The following is a 21,520-nucleotide window of genomic DNA, read 5'->3' on the forward strand; positions in this document are numbered from 1 at the left end:
TAATTTACATCCTTGTAGTCACAGAGTAGTTTACCGGATTATAATTGTCGCATACTGCATACTACTACAAAGAACCCTGTGTAGTATAGAGAGAATAATAATATCTTGTACACTTGTGTACTTGTGTACTTGTGTAGTATAGAAGTATGCCAACGCTGGTCGTCTGCGCAAACGCTGCTTACCGGAACTACTTTTCAAAGACGACCGTGTGAAATCCTTGTTAGTATTACTCCGCGTCACCTCCGTAGGTCTACCTGCGATGTTTGATTAACTTCGCTCTACGTCTTATTCGAAACCGTTAGCAGCTCAGTGTATTTTCAATCCCATACCCTTGCCTATGCTCATACTGTCACAAAAGAGACCGTTCCGGTTAATTCATCACATGTTGAGGGGTAAGTTAAAGAACTATGTTATGTGTAACTCGCGCGTGGAAGGAAAGGAAGACACGGCGGTATCCAGTCAAAGCCCAGCATGGACGTTGAGGGTTGTGCTTAGGTCGTGATGAAAACCAAAATGGCGTTTAGCTTGGACAGGACGAACGGGGGATAGTTGGAGAAAACTGGTCACTAGTAAGACGTCTTGGTGCCTGTTTACGTTCCAGGTCAAGTAATAAAAAGTGCCAACATTTGGTGGGACTATTTTGCGAAAAAGGGAGCATAAGTGTTCACCGAGAATTCGGTTCACAGAGTCGCGGAGTCTCGGAGCGCTGGGATGGGCTGAGAGAGAGCGCAGGCCGCAGAGGTGCAGCCACCCAGAGAGAGTGACCCACTGGCGAACAATAGAGCCTGTGATCAGCTGAGGCATTCACACAGACAAGACTTACTCCTCTTTTAGCCTTGGCTCAATATTCACCAGAAGCAGAACCAGAGCGTATTTTTTTTCCTGAAGAAGCACGCACACAACCAAGTGGCGGAATGTAAGATCATGTGGCCAACAAAATGTTTCAACAATCTAACCTTAAGTTCTCTCGTTAGCTCTAGCTTTGTAATCTGCGCTTAACAATGGCCTTGCACATACATCATCTAGTCTGGACAAGACACTGTTGGTTTTCTGATTAAACACGATTATGTTCTAGTGGGTTTTGCTACAAATGAAAACATTTGCGAAATGACTAGTTTACTTTACTTGGGTAGGTTTAATTCACACTCAGCTGTGCGCGTGAATTAAATGGCTTCTCATGACTTCTAACCAACTATAGACTTACTCAAGCAGATAAATATTTACACTGGTCTTAACAACAAGCAGCATTATTTTCAATTTCACACGAGCTGATTATGCTTATTGAGTATGTTTTATATATATTTTTGGTCACACCATTAACCTCTTATCCGGGGTGCTTGAAGCCTGATGTTATCTAACAGGCTAATGTTTTGATAGCTAGCAAGAGTGGCTAATGACTGCCTTCATCTGTATTCGGCTCCTGTTTGATCCGCGAGTTAAGTCTCATTAGCAACGGCTAACTAGTTCATTTGGTTAACTAGTACGTTTACGCCTGTGAACGAAGACGGCTTGACTTTTTACAAAACAGACACAAGTTTTTTTTTTTGTCAATATAACTACTTCACATTATCCGTACAGCACACTTCATGTTAGCTGGGTGCCGGGCTAACGCTAGCTAAGCTAACATCACGACTTTGTTTTGTTTTGATAGCCGCGCTGGTGTGTGAACTTGTGATGCGGCTTTTTGGGGATTAGATTCTCGGTTAGTCGTGAAATTCAGGACGTTGGAGGAAATGTGTCCAGTACTATGTCATTATTTCGACTTAATATCTGGTTTTATTCGACTGGAAGTTGTTTCAAGTTCGTATCTCGTTTCGACGTGCTGTCTCGTGACTCGTTATCTCGTTTTTCTTCACTACAGCGTGTCGTTATTTGAACTCAATATCTCGTTCATTCATCCTGTTATAAAGCTGTATTTTAACTCGTTATCTTATCAATTATCGACTCACTATCTCGTTATTTCATTATAAAACATCAGTATTTTAACTTACCGTATTTTAATTTTCACATTTATCTTGTTTTTTTTTTTTTATAAAAAAAACAAAAACTTTATCTTGTTTCAGAATAGTGTCTTTACTTTAAAGTAATATCTCGTTGTTTAAAATATAGCACTATATCAAGACTATTTTACTGAATGTTTATACACTATATTGGCAAAAGTGTTGGGACATTGATTGATATCAGCGGTTGGGCTCGGCCCCTTAGTTCCAGTAAAAGGAACTCTTAATGCGTCAGAATACCAAGACATTTTTGGACAATTTCATGCTCCCAGCTTTGTGGGAACAGTTTGGGGATGACCCCCTTCCTGTTCCAACATGACTGCACACCAGTGCACAAAGCAAGGTCCATAAAGACATGGATGAGAGAGTTTGGTGTGGAGGAACTGATCTCAACCTGATAGAACATCTTTAGGATGAATTAGAGCGGAGACTGTGAGTCAGGCCTTCTTGTCTAACGTCAGTGTCTGACCTCACAAATGCCATTCTAGAGGAATGATCAAAAATTCCCAGAGAAACACTCCTAAACCACGTGGAAATCCTTCCCAAAAGATTCGAAGCTGTTAAAGATGCAAAGGATGGGTCAACTCCATATTACATTCATGTGCATGTAAAGGCAGGTGTCCCAAAACTTTTGGCAATATAGTGTATTTACAGAAATTTTAATAACTATCCTGTATGCTGCTTCTGAGATAGTACCAAAGCCATGCATTGCTTTAATTCACTTGACACAAACATGTTCAGGTCAGAATTTTGGCCCCTAACTGTCTTAACTGTTTGTCTTTCTTACAATCATTACAGATAAGAATTCTAATCTAATATTCAATAAATGACACTTATTGATCATGCCATGTTCAAGTAGGAGGAAAAACATGTGATGTGCTGAAACAAGTTGCATCCAAAAACTAGGTATTATGTAAAAATAGTCACACACCATGACGAAATATTAACTGTAAGTTAGGTATTAGGACCTGTATTATTGTTAAACCTCAGAAGACTGAATGATGTAATGTCCTGTTGACAATTTTTGTTCATGTGTATCAAACACACAGCTCGATTCTGTCGTTTTCAGGCATCGTGTCTCCTTATAAGCTTTTGTTTGAGCCCAAGATCAGTATTGGGTATATATTTAGCTCGTATTTGCTTCGTCAGTGTCCACTTGTTCTGTTGTTTTTGAGTTCAGATAATAAGAGGAAATGTTGAACAGGATACATATTTGCTGTCTCTTTAGTGTGCTAGATGCCTAGTAACACTGCTTCACTTGACCTGATTTGCTGAGTGTAACAGAGAAGGCTTTACAATTTCCTCTTGCATTTTGGTGAGGCATAAGAAAAAGCCACAAGGGGTTTGTGAATAATTGGCGTGTTGATCTGAGAGGAAATGAGGAAAAAACACAGAAGTAAACATGTTAAACGCGACATAAGTACATGCTGCCCTTTGTAGAAAGTTCATAACATGAAAATTGTGAACCGCTCTACTGTATTACAGTCCCTTTGGATATATCTCGCAGCCCAAATTCATTCTCGGCGCTGACCATATGTTCATAAACACCGTTGTTTAGAAACGACGCGCTACAGCTGTCAACGAAAGACCCTGTTTTTAACGAGCGTGTGTTAAACATCATTGTTAACAGAGGTGCGTTTCACATAAGGCAGGAACAGTACTAATACAAAGAAAATGAAAATCCTTTCAACCAGTTGAGTTGCTTAGGTTTCATTTGGTTGATTTTGTGCTTTCCCAGATTGTTATCTGGATTATTTGTGCAGTTACAGCAGATTTTGCTGATTATACTCGTTAATTTAACTGCAGAGACGCTTTCATTAAGGCATTTTGTCTGCTAACAAATGTGATAAGAGACACCCGAATAATGTTTTTAAAATCTTTTGTAGCCAGTTCGTTTATTCAGCATGTTTATTGAGAATAGTATACAGCACCTCTCATACATCCTGTGTGATTAAGATTTCAGCTACACTATATTGCCAAAAGTTTTGGGACGTCTGCCTTTTAATGCACATGACTGTAATATGAAGTTGGCCCACCCTTTGCAGCTTCAACTCTTCTAGGAAGGCTTTCCACAAGGTTTAGGAGTGTGTTTATGGGAATTTTTGACCATTGCTCTAGAAGCGCATTTGTGAGGTCAGGCACTGATGGTGGACGAGAAGGCCTGGCTCACAGTCTCTGCTCTAATTCATCCCAAAGTTGTTCTATCGGGTTGAGGTCAGGACTCTGTGAAGTTCCTCCACACCAAACTCGCTCATCCATATCTTTATGGACCTTGCTTTGGGCACTGGTGTGCAGTCATGTTGGAACAGGAAGGGGGTCATCCCCAAACTGTTCCCACAAAGCTGGGAGCATGAAATGGTATGCTGAAGCATTAAGAGTTCCTTTCAGCCCAACCCCTGAATTCAGTGATTTGGATGGGTGTCCCAAAACCTTTGGTAATATAGTGTGTCAGTGAGTAAAGCCTGCAAAGGCTGCTGTTGTGGGTTAATTTTGATGTTTCATGTATGCCTTCAAATCTAACCCTCTCTGAAATTGCTTTCAGGGCAATGGAGGCTGGGGATGAGTTTATTCCACCTCCAGAGTGTCCTGTGTTCGAGCCGTCATGGGAGGAGTTTGCGGATCCACTCGGATACATTGCCAAGATCCGTCCAATCGCAGAAAAGTCTGGAATATGCAAGATTCGCCCTCCACCAGTAAGCTTTAATTTCTGTGTTTTTCTGGCTACACTTTCCACTGACAGGACTGTACAACATGACGCTTTTAGCACAGTTTCATTTCTTCTTTCAGGTTCAGGTTGTAATTTGCATCTCCTCTCCTCGTTTCAAACGCTTCTGTCACATTTCAGAAAAGCCAATCATGTTTATGCAAGCTTGATGGACTTGCATAGTTCAGATTGCTTAGGGTTTTTTGTACCTATGTATTCGTTTGTTCATTAAACTGTCTCTGTATTCTCAGGACTGGCAGCCACCTTTTGCAGTGGAGGTGGACAATTTCCACTTTACACCCCGTATCCAGAGGCTGAATGAGCTAGAGGTGTGAGCTTGTAGAAAGAATCACGTTAGCCACAACCTGCAACACTATATGGCTAAAAATTTGTGGACACCTCACTATTGTGTTGAGACTATTGCATCGTTCTTTACCAAACTGTTGCCATGAAGTTGGAAGCACACAGTTGTGTAGGATGTCTTAGAATGCGTAGCATTAGCCCAGAGTCATGTCGGGTCAAGTGAAGAGGCTTTTAATGTCATTTCGACCATATATAGCTGACACAGTACATAGTGGAATGTTCCTCCCGGACCCTAGTGCTACATAAGATAACACAGAACCTAAGGGCTAAAGAGTAAAAAGAAAGTTCACCTATTGACATAATGTGCATGTGTGCAGCTGTGGGCAAACACTGCAAGACAATTTCCACTTCAATTTCCCTTCAACTAAGAGGCTCAAAACTGTTCCCGGCATGACATTGAGCTTCATGAAGACACACACACAGCCCTGACCTCAACCCTTCTGAACACCTTAGGGAGGAATGGGAATGCTGATGCACCCCAGTTTTCCTCACACAGTGTAGGTGGCTGATCTCACTGATCACCACAGCCATGCTCCAAAATCCTTCCTAAAACCATCCAGGTTATTATAGCAGAAAAAGGAGACGAAATCCAGAAAGATTATTAACCAGCACATAGGAGTGTTATCATCAGGTGTCCACAAATTTTTATCCTTTTATCTGGACTTTTCTGTGGTGCCCCTGGGCATTTATTGTGGCTTTTTTTAAACACACTTTGGTCTTTGAAATTTTTGTGAACTTGCTGTTGGAGGTGTACAAAAGCATGTAGTGAGAACAATGTTAACTTTTCCTCTTTTTTTTTTTTTTTTTTTTTTTTTTTTTGCATCAGGCCGAGACGAGAGTGAAGCTGAATTATCTAGACCGAATAGCCAAATTCTGGGAGATCCAGGGGTCTTCTCTCAAAATCCCCAACATTGAACGACGCATTCTCGATCTGTTCAGCTTATCCAAGGTACGGTCTGGACTAGAAGTATTTCTATTTACATATGGATGAACTAGACAAACCTTCCGTCACTGTAATAAGAAATATGTCTTGTTGACATGACATAGATACAGGTCTCTAAAAACAACACCCATTGCATGATGGCTGTGAATAATTTAAGACAGTTGAGGAATCTGATCTCTGATGCGTTTTGACCTTAACAGTTCAGATCGTTTAGGGTGGGACTTGAATCTGATTTTCATTTATTTTACAGATCGTCACAGAAGAAGGGGGCTTTGAGACCGTCAGCAAGGAGAGGCGATGGGCTCGAGTAGCTCAGAAGCTCGGCTACCCGCCGGGCAAAAATATTGGCTCCCTCCTGCGGTCACACTACGAGAGGATCGTCTATCCTTTTGAGATGTTTCACTCCGGTGCTAGCTTAGTGGTACATTTCTGCTGCTCTGTTTGTATTTTTTTGTTGGTTTTTGTTTACCTGCTTGCTGAAGAAATTAGATGTCAGGTTTTGACTGCAGGAGTTGGCAGATAAATTGCATGGCTCCTGGGACAAACAGATTTAGTGTTTGCAATATTGTGGGGTGTTTTTTTTTTTTTTTTTTTTTTTGTAGTTGTCTGCTGGATCACTAAAATGTGTTGTGTAAACATTGGCCAAAGACTTTTTTTCCTTTGTTGTTCAGAAGCACGCTCATGATGTGCTCTTGGAGGACAATGATTTTTTTTGTTAATGCATTTTACTAGTATTCTACCGTGTTAGCAACCACTGTTTAGCATCGTCAGTTAGGTGTCCGGGCAACAAGAAATCAGGCTGAGAAATCAGCAAGAACAAGAAATCAGCTTTAGATCATCAGTCTATGACTTTGTCTGCCTCTCAATTGTTTGGCAGTTGACCTAAACCTGATGAAATGTTCACTTGCTGTGATTAATACAAGTTCAGCTCAAATGCATGTGTGTGTATGTGTGTGCAGCAATGTAAGCCCAGGCCATATGAAAGTGAGGACAAGGATAAGGAGTACAAGCCCCACTCTATCCCCCTCCGTCAGTCAGTCCACCCTTCCAAGACCAGCAGTTACGGACGACGAGCCAACCGCCTCCAGCCTGAGGTGAGCATCAAGTCTGTTGGGTCATACAGATAAACATTATTTACTCTTTTTTTGAGATCAGTCACACATCCAACACCCTCAGAATTTGAACTCTCTGAGATCTTGGTTCACGCAGAGATATTTTCCCCAGCTGTTAATGTCAGGAAGTTCCACTGATGTCGAGACAATCCCTGAAATAAAGGCTCATGTCAGTATAAAAATTGGCAGGAGAAAGAAATGTAATCAAACATTAAGAAATTGGGCCGTACCCATTTTAGTAGCTTTGTAGCGCGTCGATCATTGTTGTGCCTGCAATAACATGACTAGCCCAAGGAAAAAATAGCATTCCGATGTGTGTTTTGGTGTGAACCAGTTCCTCATGTTCTCCATTGCTCTAATGGAAACCTGTATATCTGCATTTTCTTGCTAATCATACAGCCACATTTCACAGCAAGCACACAGAGTTTGGATGAGTTACATTTTCTGCAATAATATTAGTCTTCTAAACAGTTTGCACCTATGTGTACTTGTTTAGCATGTTTTCAACTGTAAGGCAGTGCACTGTAGACTCCTTAGCATATCGTAGGAGTAAAACTGTTCTGATGATCACACAAATCGATTCTTAACTTTAAATATTAAACCTTAACATTAAAATGGATTCATATGAATGTAAGGGACTGAGATAAACGTGCCGGTTAGTTGGAAATGAGATGCGGCGCATCTAAATACTACAGCGTCTGACCGGTTCTTATGCATTTCTGGCTAATCAGCTGTCAGCATGCTTTCCACCTTGGACTGCAAAACATATCTTGCTGCTTCTGTTGCTTTCCTGAATGCATTATTCTTATTTTCTCATGCTTTTTACTCCTCTCCACACGCTTTTAAAGAATTTCCCTGTCTGTCATTTTGCAGTGCCATAAGTGCCTCATCCTTAGCATTTGAATATGTAGCCAAGTTACTGTAGGTCTTGTAGCCATTTTCATCTTCACGCTACATCCAACCTGCATTTCATGACATGCCTTTTATGTTGCGATTACACTAGCTTTTTGTACTTTTTCCATTAGCTTTTTTAAAACATTTATTTTCATCTTTTTAGTTTTGTCTGAAACAAACGCAGCTGCTTTAAGTTGAAATTATTCAACCAGTAGGAAATGTGCTAAGTGAACGCCACAGATAAAAATACCATTAAAATCACTTAAACCCTTTTATACGGTATCCATGTAATACTTTACAGAGAAACAGAATATTTTCATTGCAGATAAAAATTAAAATGGTAGGCCTACGAGATGGTCACTAAACCACACACACACACACAAAACACACATCCTGTCCTTGTTCTTCCTCTTCCTGCTTTGTACTGTCAGTTCATTGATGTTTTGTTTTCCTGTCGCCCCTTTTTGTCTCTGGAGTCTGTTTTTGTTACGGTTGTTGTCTCCCCATGCAGGGTCCAGAGGATCCGACTCACCACCCTCTTACCACTGGCTCTCAACACAGCTCCTCGGTACTGCCTCTCGCTGGCCCTCGCGCTCCTCCTCTCTCTGCTTTCTTCTCTTCCTTTTTCACTTACACTCATTAACACATTTCTTTCTCCCACACACACTCTCGTGTCTCGCTCCTGCTGACGTGCAATTCTTGTGCACTTGTACACAGACTGTCCTGCCTCACCCTAAGCCTATATGTGTGCTGCTAACCGTTGTTTTGGAAAAGCTGGAAAGCAATCTCACTAAAATTAGCACTAAAAACATATTATGCTTGTCAATAACATTGCTAGCGTGTTTGTGTTTTCCTCTTGGATTGTGGTGTTCCTCTTGATTCCCGTGTTTTAGACTGCTTATTGCTATCAGTCTCACCTATGGGGTTTCTGCTAGTCTTTAACGCTTTTCCTCCTTCAGCTTGGCTGCTGCTTTTCCTGCGTTCACCCTCTCTGATTGTATGACTGCAAACTTCCTATGTATTGCAGTCAGCGTACAGCTTGTTTTGCTTTTGTGCTGGATGACAATAACAGATTACATGTAAAACCATGTACATGAGTAGCATGAACAGTGTTTCAGTGTTGAAGAGAAAAGCCAGGGACTGTTAATATTTATTTCCTGCTTAGCAGTAAATAGTAGCAGAAATCAGGGTGATCCAGATCCAGTGTTCATCTGAATTTGTTGCATCGGTTGCCAATTTAACTTTTTAATGTCTTGCCCTCAGCCGGAGCCCACTGAGGAGGACATAGAGAAGAATCCTGAGCTGAAGAAGCTGCAGATCTACGGAGCCGGGCCCAAAATGATGGGACTCGGCCTGGTGGCTCGAGACAAGGCTAGGAAGAAAGGTAAATGTGTGGCGCAATAAACACTGAGTGATTGATATCTGAAACTTTATTTGGCAAAGGCATATAGCGGTATACAATTTGAATGGACATGCAGTTTTGAAAAGAGCCACTAAATGTGCCACTGATGCATGAAGTTACCTTCATAATACACTACGGGAGTAGGAGCTCTGCGTTTGAACATGGACGTAGGCTAATATGATTTATCTCTCAAAAATACACACTACACCTCCACCCCCAACAGATGAGCCTGTCAGTGTATGAATAAGATTCAGGTTGCAGGGGTTTTGAACTCTATAATACTGGCAGACTAAGAGCTCCTGGAAACTCCACCCCTTCCACCCATCTTATTAGCAACCTTTCGGCTAGAGTTATTGCATCGACCTTCCAGCTAGAAAGATGCACTGACGCAGCATATATGCTTTCTCTTGTGGCTGATTATATTAAAAATACCCCCGTTCCAGGGGCTAATTATTCTTCTTTGGGTTTGGCAAGGCAGCTAGAGGATCTTTTTGTTGATGTAAAATACAAAACAAGTGACAAATTTAACACTGAAGATCATACTGGTTTTAAGTTGCTTGTACCTTATTTATACATCAGTTTTTTATACATTTATACATCGGTACATCACCCACTACTCAACAGTGTGACGCACATAACTCAGTCCTGCTTTCTTTCTCTCAGATGAACTGCCCCAGACCGTAATAGTTAAGGACAACAGCAGCATTAAAGAAGAATCTGGAGAGACGTTAATCACAAAATCAGAAACGGACATCCCTCCACCGCCCCCGAACCTCATCGTTAAGGACGAAGTGAAGAAAAAGGAAGAGGATGAAGGGCGTGCAGTTGACTCGAAGGATCCCATTAAAGATGAACCGTGCACCAAGATGACCATGAGGCTGAGACGCAACCTCAGCAGCTCACAGTTTGTAAGTGTGTATGTTCCTGTCTGTGTGAGAGAGGAAGTGGGGGTAAAAACAGTGACATGTTTCTATTGAATGGTTCTGTGCTCATCTGTTTTGTGTCTAGTCAAATGCTATAATTTGTTTGTGTTTTTGTGCTTATTTCTCATCCAAAAATGGGGCACTGCTGTAATATTTCCTGGTTGTAATGTTGGTGTATGAGGGCAGGAAACTTTTGCTTTTGGATATTAAAAGTGACAAGGTCACAGTGGGCAAAATGGCATTGAGAAAGCTTTAGAATTTAACTATGTTTACAATATTTAAATAGGTTGCTCGGTTTCTTTAGAACTGTAGCTGTGGTGTATCTTGGCAGTTGTACAAGTCACCCAACCTTGACATGCAGACATGTTGACTTCCTGTTGCAAAATGTAATTATCAGGCCTTATCGTGGGCACTTCAACTTTATCTAGTGATAGTTCCTGTTTTGCTGTTATGCTGTAAACAGGTAGCTCGTTTTAAACTAGCTATACACTAATCAGCCATAACATTAACACCACCTACAGCTCTGACCCATTGAGACATAGACGCCACAAGACCTCTGAAGCTTTGCTGTGGTATCTGGCATCAAGAGGTTAGCAGCAGATCTTTTAAACTGTTTGGTGGTGCGTTAATAGACCAGATTTATTTGTCCTGCACATCCTACAGATATTCAATCGGATTGTGAGCTGGAGAATTTGGGCAGCACCTTGAATTCTGTCATCATTACTTAACACTTTTTGCAGTGTGGAAGGGATTATTCTGCTGAAAGAGGCCACTGCCATTAGGAACTACAGTTAGCATGAATGTCCATGTTTCAAGGTTTTCGAGCAGAACATTGCCCAGAGCATCACCCTGCATCCTCTGGCTAGCCTTCTTCCCATAAGTGTGTCCTGGTATTATGTTTTCTGACACTTTTCTAATGTTTTCAGTAGTTTATGCTGCACTAGTCCTTCTGTGGGATTGCACCAGACAGGCTAGCCTTCAGTCCAGCAAGCATAAGTAATTTTGTGAGCCCATGACCCGGTTGCCCCCCCCCCTTTGGGCCCCTTTTGGTAGGTACTAACCACTACATACTGGGACTACCTCAAAAGACTGTTTATTTGCTGTCCATTGTATTGAGATAATCCACTTTATTCAAGCCACCTGTCAATGGGTTTAATGTTATGGCTGATGAGTGTAAGTATAACCTTCAGGGAAGTTGCTAGACTAATCACAGACCTTTTTTTATGGTTAATTCATGTTTATGAAGGAGCCGCACAACCTACAGCTTTAAGTGTCTTAAAGTTTGCTTCATTTGCACATATTTGCTAAACCAGAACACCTTGTTTTCCCAGGTGGACTCATTTGTGTGTCGTATGTGTGGCCGTGGGGACGAGGATGAGAAGCTGCTGCTATGTGATGGTTGCGATGATAATTACCACACTTTCTGCCTTCTCCCTCCCCTCTCAGACCCTCCCAAGGGCAACTGGCGATGTCCCAAATGTGTAGCAGAGGTGAGGGCGACACCTGGAAATAGATAAAATAAATCTAAATATATTCTTAAAATACACAGGAGTATTTATGCACACTTAATTCTACTTCTTTCAGTTTAAATGTGACCAATATTTTCTGTCTCTTTATAGGAATGTAAGAAACCCACAGAAGCGTTTGGTTTCGAGCAGGCTACTCGAGAGTACACGTTACAGAGTTTCGGTGAGATGGCTGACACGTTCAAGGCTGATTACTTCAACATGCCTGTCCACGTGAGTGCTTTTGCATGAATGTAGTTATTTGCTTCTCCTAATTGATTTGGTTAATCCAGCAAATACTCGTCTGTCTTCACAGATCAGCTGTAGGAAGAAAATGCAACACTCAATTTGGAAAACCTCCACATGTCACTAAGCTCTGTAATAAATTGTGTGTGTGTGCGCATTTTTAGATGGTCCCAACAGAGCTGGTTGAGAAGGAGTTTTGGCGATTGGTTAGCAGTATTGAAGAGGACGTGACTGTCGAATATGGTGCTGACATTCACTCCAAAGAGTTTGGGAGCGGTTTTCCTGTCAACAATGGCAAGAGACATTTAACCGAAGAGGAGGAGGTTGGCATTGTTTCTCCTCTCCAAAAATTTTTAACCTTCCTATGCTCTTTGTTCTTCATGACTGTTATTCTTTCTCTCTCTCTCTCAGTATTGCTACATTCATAGTTCCTGTTTGTTTCACATTCAATGAGTCTCTTTTTATATTTGTACACTGCATTGAAACTATAACAAGCATTTAATCCCATTTCAGGCATATGCACGCAGTGGCTGGAACCTGAATGTGATGCCAGTGTTGGAGCAGTCAGTATTGTGTCATATCAATGCCGACATCTCAGGCATGAAGGTGCCGTGGCTGTATGTGGGCATGGTATTCTCTGCCTTCTGCTGGCACATCGAGGACCACTGGAGTTACTCCATCAACTATTTACACTGGTAATAATGCCACATTGCATAAATGCTTTCTGTTTCTGTTCATTGCTTATGTTACAAAATGTACAATAGTTGTGTGTTATTGTTCGCTCCTGCCATCATCTGCCTCTGATTTCTGAGAACACTTAGTCAGTCCCTCCCTAACATTTAAGGTTGCATACATCTTAACTCAACATTTACATTAAACATATGGTGCATTCATTACTAAAAGAGACATCGTATGGAAATGGATGGAAAAATAACTGCAGTAATATATTTCTATTTCAGGGGGGAGCCTAAGACGTGGTATGGTGTTCCTGCAGTAGCAGCAGAGCATCTGGAGGAAGTGATGAAGAAGCTCACACCTGAACTCTTTGAGTTCCAGCCAGATCTGCTCCATCAACTCGTCACAATCATGAACCCTAATATACTCATGGCCCATGGAGTACCGGTTAGTAACACACACCAGACTCAGTGTTTGTGTAGATTTCCGTCATAGCATTTGTTGGGTGTGAAACACTGGTCTTGAGCAAAATATTGTGCTCACTTGTTTAGCTGATATTAAGCGGTGCTTCTTGCAATGGATACACATTTGTTTTTTGTTTTTTATATATATATATATATATATATATATATATATATATATATATATATATATATATATATATATATATATATATATATATATATATATATATATATATATAAACGTTACACAGAGGCTGCTGGGTTTAGTGTTTGTAATTGGGCTCTCTGTAATTGTCAGGTTGTGCGTACGAATCAGTGTGCTGGAGAGTTTGTCATCACATTCCCTCGAGCCTATCACAGTGGCTTCAATCAGGGATATAATTTTGCTGAAGCCGTCAATTTCTGCACTGCGGATTGGGTAAGTCCAAACAAAATCGGATATCTTGCTTTAAAAATTTTGGGAGTACTCAATTAAGGGTCGTCTTCAAGTTTAAATTATATATGCACCATGAACACAAATGTCCAATGTTTTCCTCCTGTCTCTATTTCTGTCTATTAGCTGCCCACAGGGCGGTCATGTATTGAGCATTACAGACACCTCAGACGCTACTGTGTGTTTTCTCACGAGGAGCTCACCTGCAAAATGGCTGCCTGCCCGGAGAAGCTGGACCTGAACTTGGCTGCAGCTACACACAGGGAAATGTTCATTATTGTCCAAGAGGAGAGGAAACTCCGCAAGGCCCTGCTGGAGAAGGTGAGTCAGAGAGTGAGTGAGTGAGTCACATATACATACACAGGATATAGTCTAATGGTCTAAAACAAAGTAGAGCTGTAGTAACCTTTGTACTGCCAGCAGTCTCACTTCTCAATGAGTAATGCTAAGATGTACTAACAGGGTATAACTGAGGCTGAGCGAGAGGCATTTGAGTTGTTGCCTGATGATGAGAGGCAGTGTGATAAGTGCAAGACCACTTGCTTCCTGTCTGCCCTGGCTTGCACCAACTGCCCTGAGCGCCTTGTCTGCCTCCACCACACACAAGACCTCTGCTCCTGCCCCACAGACAAACTCTACCTCAGGTACACACACACAGGGTTTTGGCCATTGTCCTCACATTTGTAGTCCTATGTCAGACACGCATTTAATGTCACGGTCCTTCCTTCTTCACAGGTATCGCTACACTCTAGACGAGCTGTTGGCCATGTTGTACCGGTTGAAGGTTCGGGCCGAGTCCTTTGACTCTTGGGCTAACAGAGTGAAAGAAGCCCTTGAGCAGGAGGAGGGCAACAAAATAGGTCAGCAGGGTAACTTTGTGTATTGCTAATACAAGACCAGCAAATTTATTTACTTTCTGCAATAATAAGTGTGTTTTACTTAATATTTAAAAAGCCATCAAAATTATTTAGCCAATTTGGGAACATAGTAGTTTTATTGCATGGTATAATGCACTTTTTTGCCCACATCACACACGATATATATATATAGCAGTCTTATTCTGCTTTGCTTTTTATTGCTCTGTTAATTTCTACATAAACAGTTAAGTATGCCAATCTGGTGTTTTAATACATTAGAAAAATACAGTTTTTATACACAAGTATGAAAATATTTTCAGCACCTTATGAACTTACGTTCCTTTTCCACTCTTTAAGACATTAAAAATCTGGTGGCACTGAAGGAGGAGGCGGCGGAACGTAAATTTCCAGACAACGAGCTACTCCAAAGGCTCACAGTTGTAATGGACGATATCCAGAGGTGTCAGAGCAGGAGCACTGAGCTTCTTAATGGCAGCCAGAGTAGTAAGATGAGCCTCCAGGAGCTCCAGGCACTGGTGGACAGCATGCAAAACCTTCCTTGTTTAATGGAGCAGCTGGGGGAGGTGCAGGTGTGTTAGAGGAGTACTTTATCCAAACAAACACTAAACTTCTGTAAGCGCTTTAAAGTGTCTGTTTCAAATGTTAGGCTTGTATCACTAATGTGCTGTAACCAAGAGTAAATTTAAGAAATATTAGAACTATTAATTGTTGCAACTTCTGATTAGAAGGAAGTCAACTTAAGATAACCCACACCTCTGTCCTCGACTCTCAGGTTGTGCTACAGAAGGTGGAGGAGTTTGAGTCACGTGCCCAGGCTGTAGTTAGCAGCAGTGGTGGGGAGTGGAAACAGTCTTCTGTTCCTTCAGAAGAGGATGTGCAGGCTCTGTTAGAAGAGGGATCTGCCCTGCCAGCTGTGCCCCCAGCTTGTGGGCTACTGTCCGGCCTTCAGGAACAGAGACGCTGGCTGGAGCAGGTGCGCAGGACAATTGGGCCTGGGGGTGGAGAGGTGACTTTGGCCGTTCTGAGAAATTTGATGGAGGCTGGCTGTAACGTGCTGCAGAGTGTTAGCGTTGAGACCGCCATGGCAGAACTGCAGGAGCTGCTGACCATCGCCGAACGCTGGGAAGAGAAGGCCCAGATCTGCCTAGAAGACCGGTAAGCCAGGGTTACACACACATCCCTGCACACACATACTTCTGTCAATCAATTAGTAATTTGTTATTCTCTCTCTTTCGCTTTTAACACCTACTCAATCTTTGTCTGAGCAGGCAGAAGCATCCTCTCTCCACATTGGAGGCTATAGTGAATGAGGCCCAGCTGATTCCTGTGCAGTTGCCTAACATCTTGGCACTTCAAGCCTGTCTTAATCAAGCACGTGCCTGGGTCACTGACCTAGAGGAAATCCAGGCAAGAGTGGTTTTATTTAGCAATGGCATAGAATATTGAATATGGATCAGCATGTTATTTTTCTCAATTTGTCTTTGAGCCATTGATGGTTCAGAATTACAGTTAAAGGGGTAATTTAATACTGCTCAGCGTAATAGCTTTGGGAGACCACAGGGAGAGCGAACATACTCTGTAGATGTAATTGTGCTCCATCATTTTGATCCTTAATCTAGTGGGTCTTCCTGATATTGAAACCTCACAGACAGTGTCATAGTATACATGTAGGCCTACCCTTAGGCATTTTAAGGACTGTGCTGTGGCAGCCAGAATATTACTGATAAATTGATTGTCAGGAAATTGTCAATTATTGATAAAAGGCATCTATTGCAAGCTTAGTTTTATTATTGCCTGTTTTCACTATTAATATGGGTTTCAACATTAAACACACTGTGCCTTTCACACCGTGACTCTCTGTGGAGCCTAAATCCTTGACTGCTTTCTGATCATGTTAATTTTGGTGACCACAAATCTCTTATAATAACTAAAAAGCTGATATGACTTGAATTTGACATTGACCTGAATTAACTAGGATTAACCTCTTGAGTTAGGATTAACTCAACTAGGATTCCTAGAATGTGAGTAAATGCAAAGAACACTGAAACTGTCATGTCCATGTCTGCTAATGCACACATGGTTTCTGAGACATGATCTAATCCTAATGTAAAAGTTCATTAACATTAGATCAACCTAAGAAGAGGTTCCCATTAATACACCAAAGGTGCACATGTGCTGAATACCTTGATAATGTGGCTAAAATGTTGTTACCACTTAAGATCCTGTGAAGTATTTAAAATCTTACCCAGGGCGTTTCTTCCCTATATCTCACAGCAGAATGGAGAGCACTATCCATGTCTGGATGACCTGGAGGGTCTGGTGGCAATTGGCCGAGACCTTCCCGTGAGGATGGAGGAGCTGCGGCAGCTCGAGCTACAGGTGGCCAGCGCTCACTCCTGGAGGGAAAAGGCCAGCAAGACCTTCCTGAAGAAAAACAGTCAGCACAGCCTGCTGGAGGTAAGGGCTTTCTAGCTTTAATTTACCATTAGGGTACAGAGCTGGAAGGAATGGTGAGGTTTCTCCATTTACTACTCAAGAATAAGAAACTGGTCTTCCTGGTTAGCATCAGGATTAGTGAGGAGCTTCAGAAGGGTTTATCTGTGTGTCTAACTTTTATGTAGGTGTTATGTCCATGTGTGGAGAAGAAGAAGAAGAGGGAGGAAGACTCTCTGAGCCCAGAAGCCGACAGCGATGTTGACGTGTTGGGTCTCACTGCTCAGGACCTCAGAGACCCAGGAGCCATTGTAAGTTTGAGCACACAGCATGTAATTAAGCCCACTTTAAACTGTATTAAATTCTCTTTATCAGAAACATTTGAGCGTCACTCCAATCATAACTCATTTGAAGGGCATCTGAAAGGCTGTGAATTACTGTGAGCTCCAGCAGGAGTCCAAATGTTGTTATAATCTCTCATTAAATAAATTATTTAAAAAATTAATTCGCTTTTAACCAAATGCAGCTTACATTATAGCTAATTTAGTTAAGACTATAAAGGTTTTCTTTTGATTGGCTTTGTTTTTTTCTTAACAAGCTTTTCAGTGAAGATTATATACAGTATAAAGGCCAACTGTAATAATGTAGAGCAACTACACATTTTTCTACTTTTTCCTAAGCATCCTTTTATGATTCCTGAAATATTTAAACATTTTCAGTATGTACTCAAAGCTGATTATAGTTTTTGTTGTATCTAGCGCTTGTGGCAGGCAAAATAGAATTTCCAACTCAAGAGTACTAATTTATCTTGTCCCACCCTTAAGTCAGTCAGGCATATTGTGCTAGAATATTCTAAGGGATATCGTGAACAGAGAAGGGAAAAAAAAAAAATCAACAAATAGAACCAAGGATCAAATTTGATGGCCATCTAACCATTTAAATCAAATGTGCATATTACTGAATCATTGTCAGACAGATTTGTCCTATTCATCAGCCGTAATGTCTCTCATGTTATTTATATTGCAGTACTGATTTTAATATTTACTATATGCTGTAACTTGTCCAGGTAATGGCATTCAAGGAGGGAGAACAGCACGAGAAAGAATCTCTACTGCGTATGCGACAGCTAAACATGGCCAAACCTGGCCTGGAGAACACACCCAAGGAGGGACAGACTACGGACTTCAAACAAGAGCTTAGGTGGAGTGAATCAATGGACACAGACGCTCCACTGTCCTCAGAAAACGGCTCACAACAGAACGGTGGCTCCACCCACTCCTACACGGTCCGCCAGTCTGTATGTGTGTGTGGTGGCCAGACCCATGCTCTGCTTCACCGCTGTCATCTGTGCAGAGACTGGTTCCACGGAGGCTGTGTGCCCTTCCCTTCTGTACTGGGCTCTACTGATGTGCCACTTGTAAACCCACTCTGTTGGTGGGACTGGGACACACGCTTCCTGTGCCCACGGTGCCAGAGAACACGGCGTCCACGGCTAGAAACTATTCTGGCATTGTTAGTGGCATTACAGAAGCTGCCTGTGAGACTGCCAGAGGGCGAGGCCCTCCAGTGTCTTACAGAGAGAGCTATTAACTGGCAGGGCCGAGCCAAACAAGCCCTGGATTCCCCTGAGCTGCAGGGGGCACTGCAGAGGCTGCAGGAACTGAAAGAAACACGAAGCAGGGAGAAGGAGGACCAGAAGGAGGAAAAGAAAGGGAATTCGGAGGACGTGATTGTACTGTCGGACTCTGAGGAGGCAGAGGATGGTGTGATTGATCTGACTGAGGAGAGTGACGTGGCAAAAAGCAAAAGAGAGAAAGCTGCTAATGGAATACGGGTGAGAAATATCTAGCTTTGAATAAAAACATTAACACACATTTTCTCAGATAGATATACCGGTAAGTCCTGCCCTGTGTGGAAATCTGATAGATTAAAGCGCTTGTCTGGTCTGAGAACAGCATTCCTATACAAATTTTCCACATGAATGGTATAATAAGTAAAAAAAAATTGTTTATGGTTTTTAATTTTTGGAAACTGGTTATCCTTCCAGTCTGGCTGTGAAAATCGCGTTAAGAAGCCAGACACTGAAAATGTAACAGGTTAGTACTCGAAATTATTTTCCATTTATATTTTCCAAAACATTTGCAGCTTGTCTTTATTAATCCTACATTCTGTCTTAAAAGGTGTGGAGTCTCTGGTGCCCTTGATTCCATATCTTAAAGGGCCAGTAATCGAACTGGCCACTTCAACTAGAGCTCAGTTAGAGGAGCTGCAGCTAGACGGCGATCTGCTGGAGGTTACTTTGGATCAGATGCACACCATCTACCGACTTCTGCAAGCAGCATCTCCGCCACCACGCCAGACCTTACACACACTTGTACAGGTGAGAAAAGAGTTCTGTGAGATCTGTGTTGGAGGTTAAATGACAGATTTTTGGCATAGTTTAATGACCCTCTCTTTTTCATGCATCAGATTGAGTTGCAGGAGCAGAAGCGTTCAGGTCGTGGCAGCAGGACGAGGGACTCCAAAAGGAAGAGGAAAAGTCAGAAATCCGAAGGAGGAGCCAAGTCCACGGAGGCCTCGGATTCAAAGAAGACACGACCTGTTATCCACACACCTGTACAGCAACAAGAAGAGGCATAAATCTTTAACAGGTTGTAGTTTCTAATATTTCTGTAGGCAAATATACACAATATAGTTACCAAAAAACAATAATTTAGAGCAGGGATCTTTCAAGTCTGCAATATGCCATGTTATATCCTATGTAGTAAGTCCTTACATCGAATACGAGTACAGTGAATGGTCAGTGGTGATGGAGGAGGTTTAAATAATAAAGGATAATTTAAGGATAATGTTTTTCCCTGTAGCACCTTAAAATTCTGGGCTCAGTATTAAGCACCTAATATATTTTGCAATTTAACATAAGTTTTCAAAGAAATTCTCATTGAGTGCTCTATCTCTCTGTCTTCTTTCTGTCTTCAGGTCTTGTGATGCGCTTCGTTGGGAACATGTGAAGAAGAAAAACGGCGGAGAAAGTGACCCACAGAGTAACGGTTCTTTAAATCGCTCTGGGCCAAACACACCCACCCAGACAGTCGAGGAGATTTCGTTGGAGGTTCTAATTAATAAGCTCACACATCGCTCCTTTCTTTTCCTCCTGGTCGCACACACTCCCTCCCTCTCGTTAGCGCCAGTCGTCGAGCGCCGCACTCCCTCCGTGTTTCTGGATGGCTTTAGCATCACGTCTGTCCTCATATCACTCCGACTTCTTGTTCCTCCATCGCTGTGTCGTGCGCCGATCCGTTCCCGTCGAATCCACTCACCCTCTGTCTGCTGCTTTACACTGGCCATTAGTGAAAAATCCCACTCGAACCCTGTACCATTTAAACTGAACTACACCGTGCTGAACTCCCCAAACACCAACTCACCCTCCTACATAATGTGACACCGTTCAGCCCCACACACACACACACAATGGTTTGGTAGCGCTGGACATAGTAACGGGAACGTGGCCCAGATGCCATGAACATGACTTGTATTTTTTATGTACCGAGTCTCGTGTTTTGTTGAGGCTGTCGAGAGACTCTTCGTTTTGGATGAACTAGTAAAATAATTTGGGGAAGTGAAGAGGGGGGACGGCATTTGAGTTTTGGTGCTACTTTCCCAAAATAGGTCACTGTACATTACCACTTTTCTGTCTACTGACTTTAATTTGAATCCTTTTATTTTTCCCTTTTCCATTTTTTTTTTACGGTTGCGCCTTTGTTTCTCTTCTCTCTTGCTCTGACTCTCTCTGTCTCTATATATATCTCTCTCGCTTTCATTTTGTTTCTCTCGCTCTCATCCTCTCAAGTCCAAGGAACTGTACAAACACCTCACTGTAACTCGCTTTTTATTTTGTCCTGGGTTCTAATAAATACATTTATTATTATTATTATTATTATTATTATTATTATTGTATTGCAGACAAGCAAATTGTGAGTTTGTGTATAAACATTTTCATTTCAATGTTGCCTTTTTGTTTCTTTTCACTTTTGTTAGAGAATAAAAGTTTAGAATTGTTTTAGGAAGCTGTGGATGTGTGATTTCTCTCTCGCTCTCTTTCTCTCTCTCTTTCGGGCTCGCTCTCTCAGGCCCCCCTGTCTGTCTGTCTCTCTCTTTCTCGCATTGGCATTGTTTATCCTCTCTAAAAATTGTAACCTTCCTTCACTCTTTCTTTCTTCATGACTGTTATTCTTTGTTTTCCTCTGTTCTTGTATTTTTCTCTCACTCACTCTCTCAAATTGGCATTGGTTTTCCTCTCTAAAAATTAACATTCCTTCACTCTTACTTTATTCTTCATGACTGTTATTCTTTCTGTTTTCTGTCTGTTATCTTTTCTTGCACTTCTTTCTCTCACACTCTCTCACACACACACCACAGCACTGTCGAATTCTCATTTCTGATTGGTCAGACGTTGGTTCATCCCTGTAACCTCGGAACTCGAAGCAGTTCCTTTTTTTCTATGACAAGGGGAAGTTTTCATGAAGCCTTGTTGAGTTTTATAGA

General features: G+C 41.8%; 1 protein-coding gene across 5 annotated transcripts; it reads left to right on the forward strand.

Annotated features, from left to right (window-relative positions):
- Window positions 1–228: 228 nt before the first annotated feature.
- On the forward strand, window positions 229–20,980 carry kdm5c (lysine demethylase 5C). Of its 5 annotated transcripts, none has more exons than XM_058390370.1 (28): window positions 229–392; window positions 4,543–4,693; window positions 4,956–5,033; window positions 5,894–6,016; window positions 6,261–6,431; window positions 6,970–7,104; window positions 8,528–8,584; window positions 9,280–9,400; window positions 10,082–10,326; window positions 11,673–11,831; window positions 11,961–12,080; window positions 12,257–12,415; window positions 12,606–12,787; window positions 13,052–13,214; window positions 13,530–13,649; window positions 13,791–13,985; window positions 14,127–14,308; window positions 14,400–14,524; window positions 14,879–15,111; window positions 15,315–15,697; window positions 15,811–15,949; window positions 16,817–16,999; window positions 17,164–17,286; window positions 18,042–18,809; window positions 19,023–19,071; window positions 19,156–19,355; window positions 19,445–19,626; window positions 19,955–20,980. In XM_058390370.1, exons 2-27 carry the CDS (start codon window positions 4,547–4,549, stop codon window positions 19,613–19,615), a joined length of 4,731 nt encoding a protein of 1,576 aa, XP_058246353.1. In that variant the 5' UTR covers window positions 229–392; window positions 4,543–4,546; the 3' UTR covers window positions 19,616–19,626; window positions 19,955–20,980. The 5 variants fall into 5 exon arrangements, with proteins under 5 accessions (XP_058246353.1, XP_058246351.1, XP_058246352.1 ...); XM_058390368.1 differs by lacking the exon at window positions 229–392 and adding an exon at window positions 465–916; XM_058390369.1 differs by lacking the exon at window positions 229–392 and adding an exon at window positions 465–916 and having other exon boundaries at window positions 16,820–16,999.
- Window positions 20,981–21,520: the final 540 nt, after the last annotated feature.

This window comes from Hemibagrus wyckioides, linkage group LG05 (assembly GCF_019097595.1).
Source record: "Hemibagrus wyckioides isolate EC202008001 linkage group LG05, SWU_Hwy_1.0, whole genome shotgun sequence".
NCBI classification, from domain to species: Eukaryota; Metazoa; Chordata; class Actinopteri; order Siluriformes; family Bagridae; genus Hemibagrus; species Hemibagrus wyckioides.

What these genes read in the sequence shown, in the direction of transcription:
- kdm5c (XM_058390368.1), top strand. An exon ending in GTCCCAAATGTGTAGCAGAG is followed by an intron (nt 11,832 to 11,960) that starts GTGAGGGCGACA and finishes GTCTCTTTATAG; the next exon opens with GAATGTAAGAAACCCACAGA. An exon ending in CAGATCTGCCTAGAAGACCG is followed by an intron (nt 15,698 to 15,810) that starts GTAAGCCAGGGT and finishes TTGTCTGAGCAG; the next exon opens with GCAGAAGCATCCTCTCTCCA.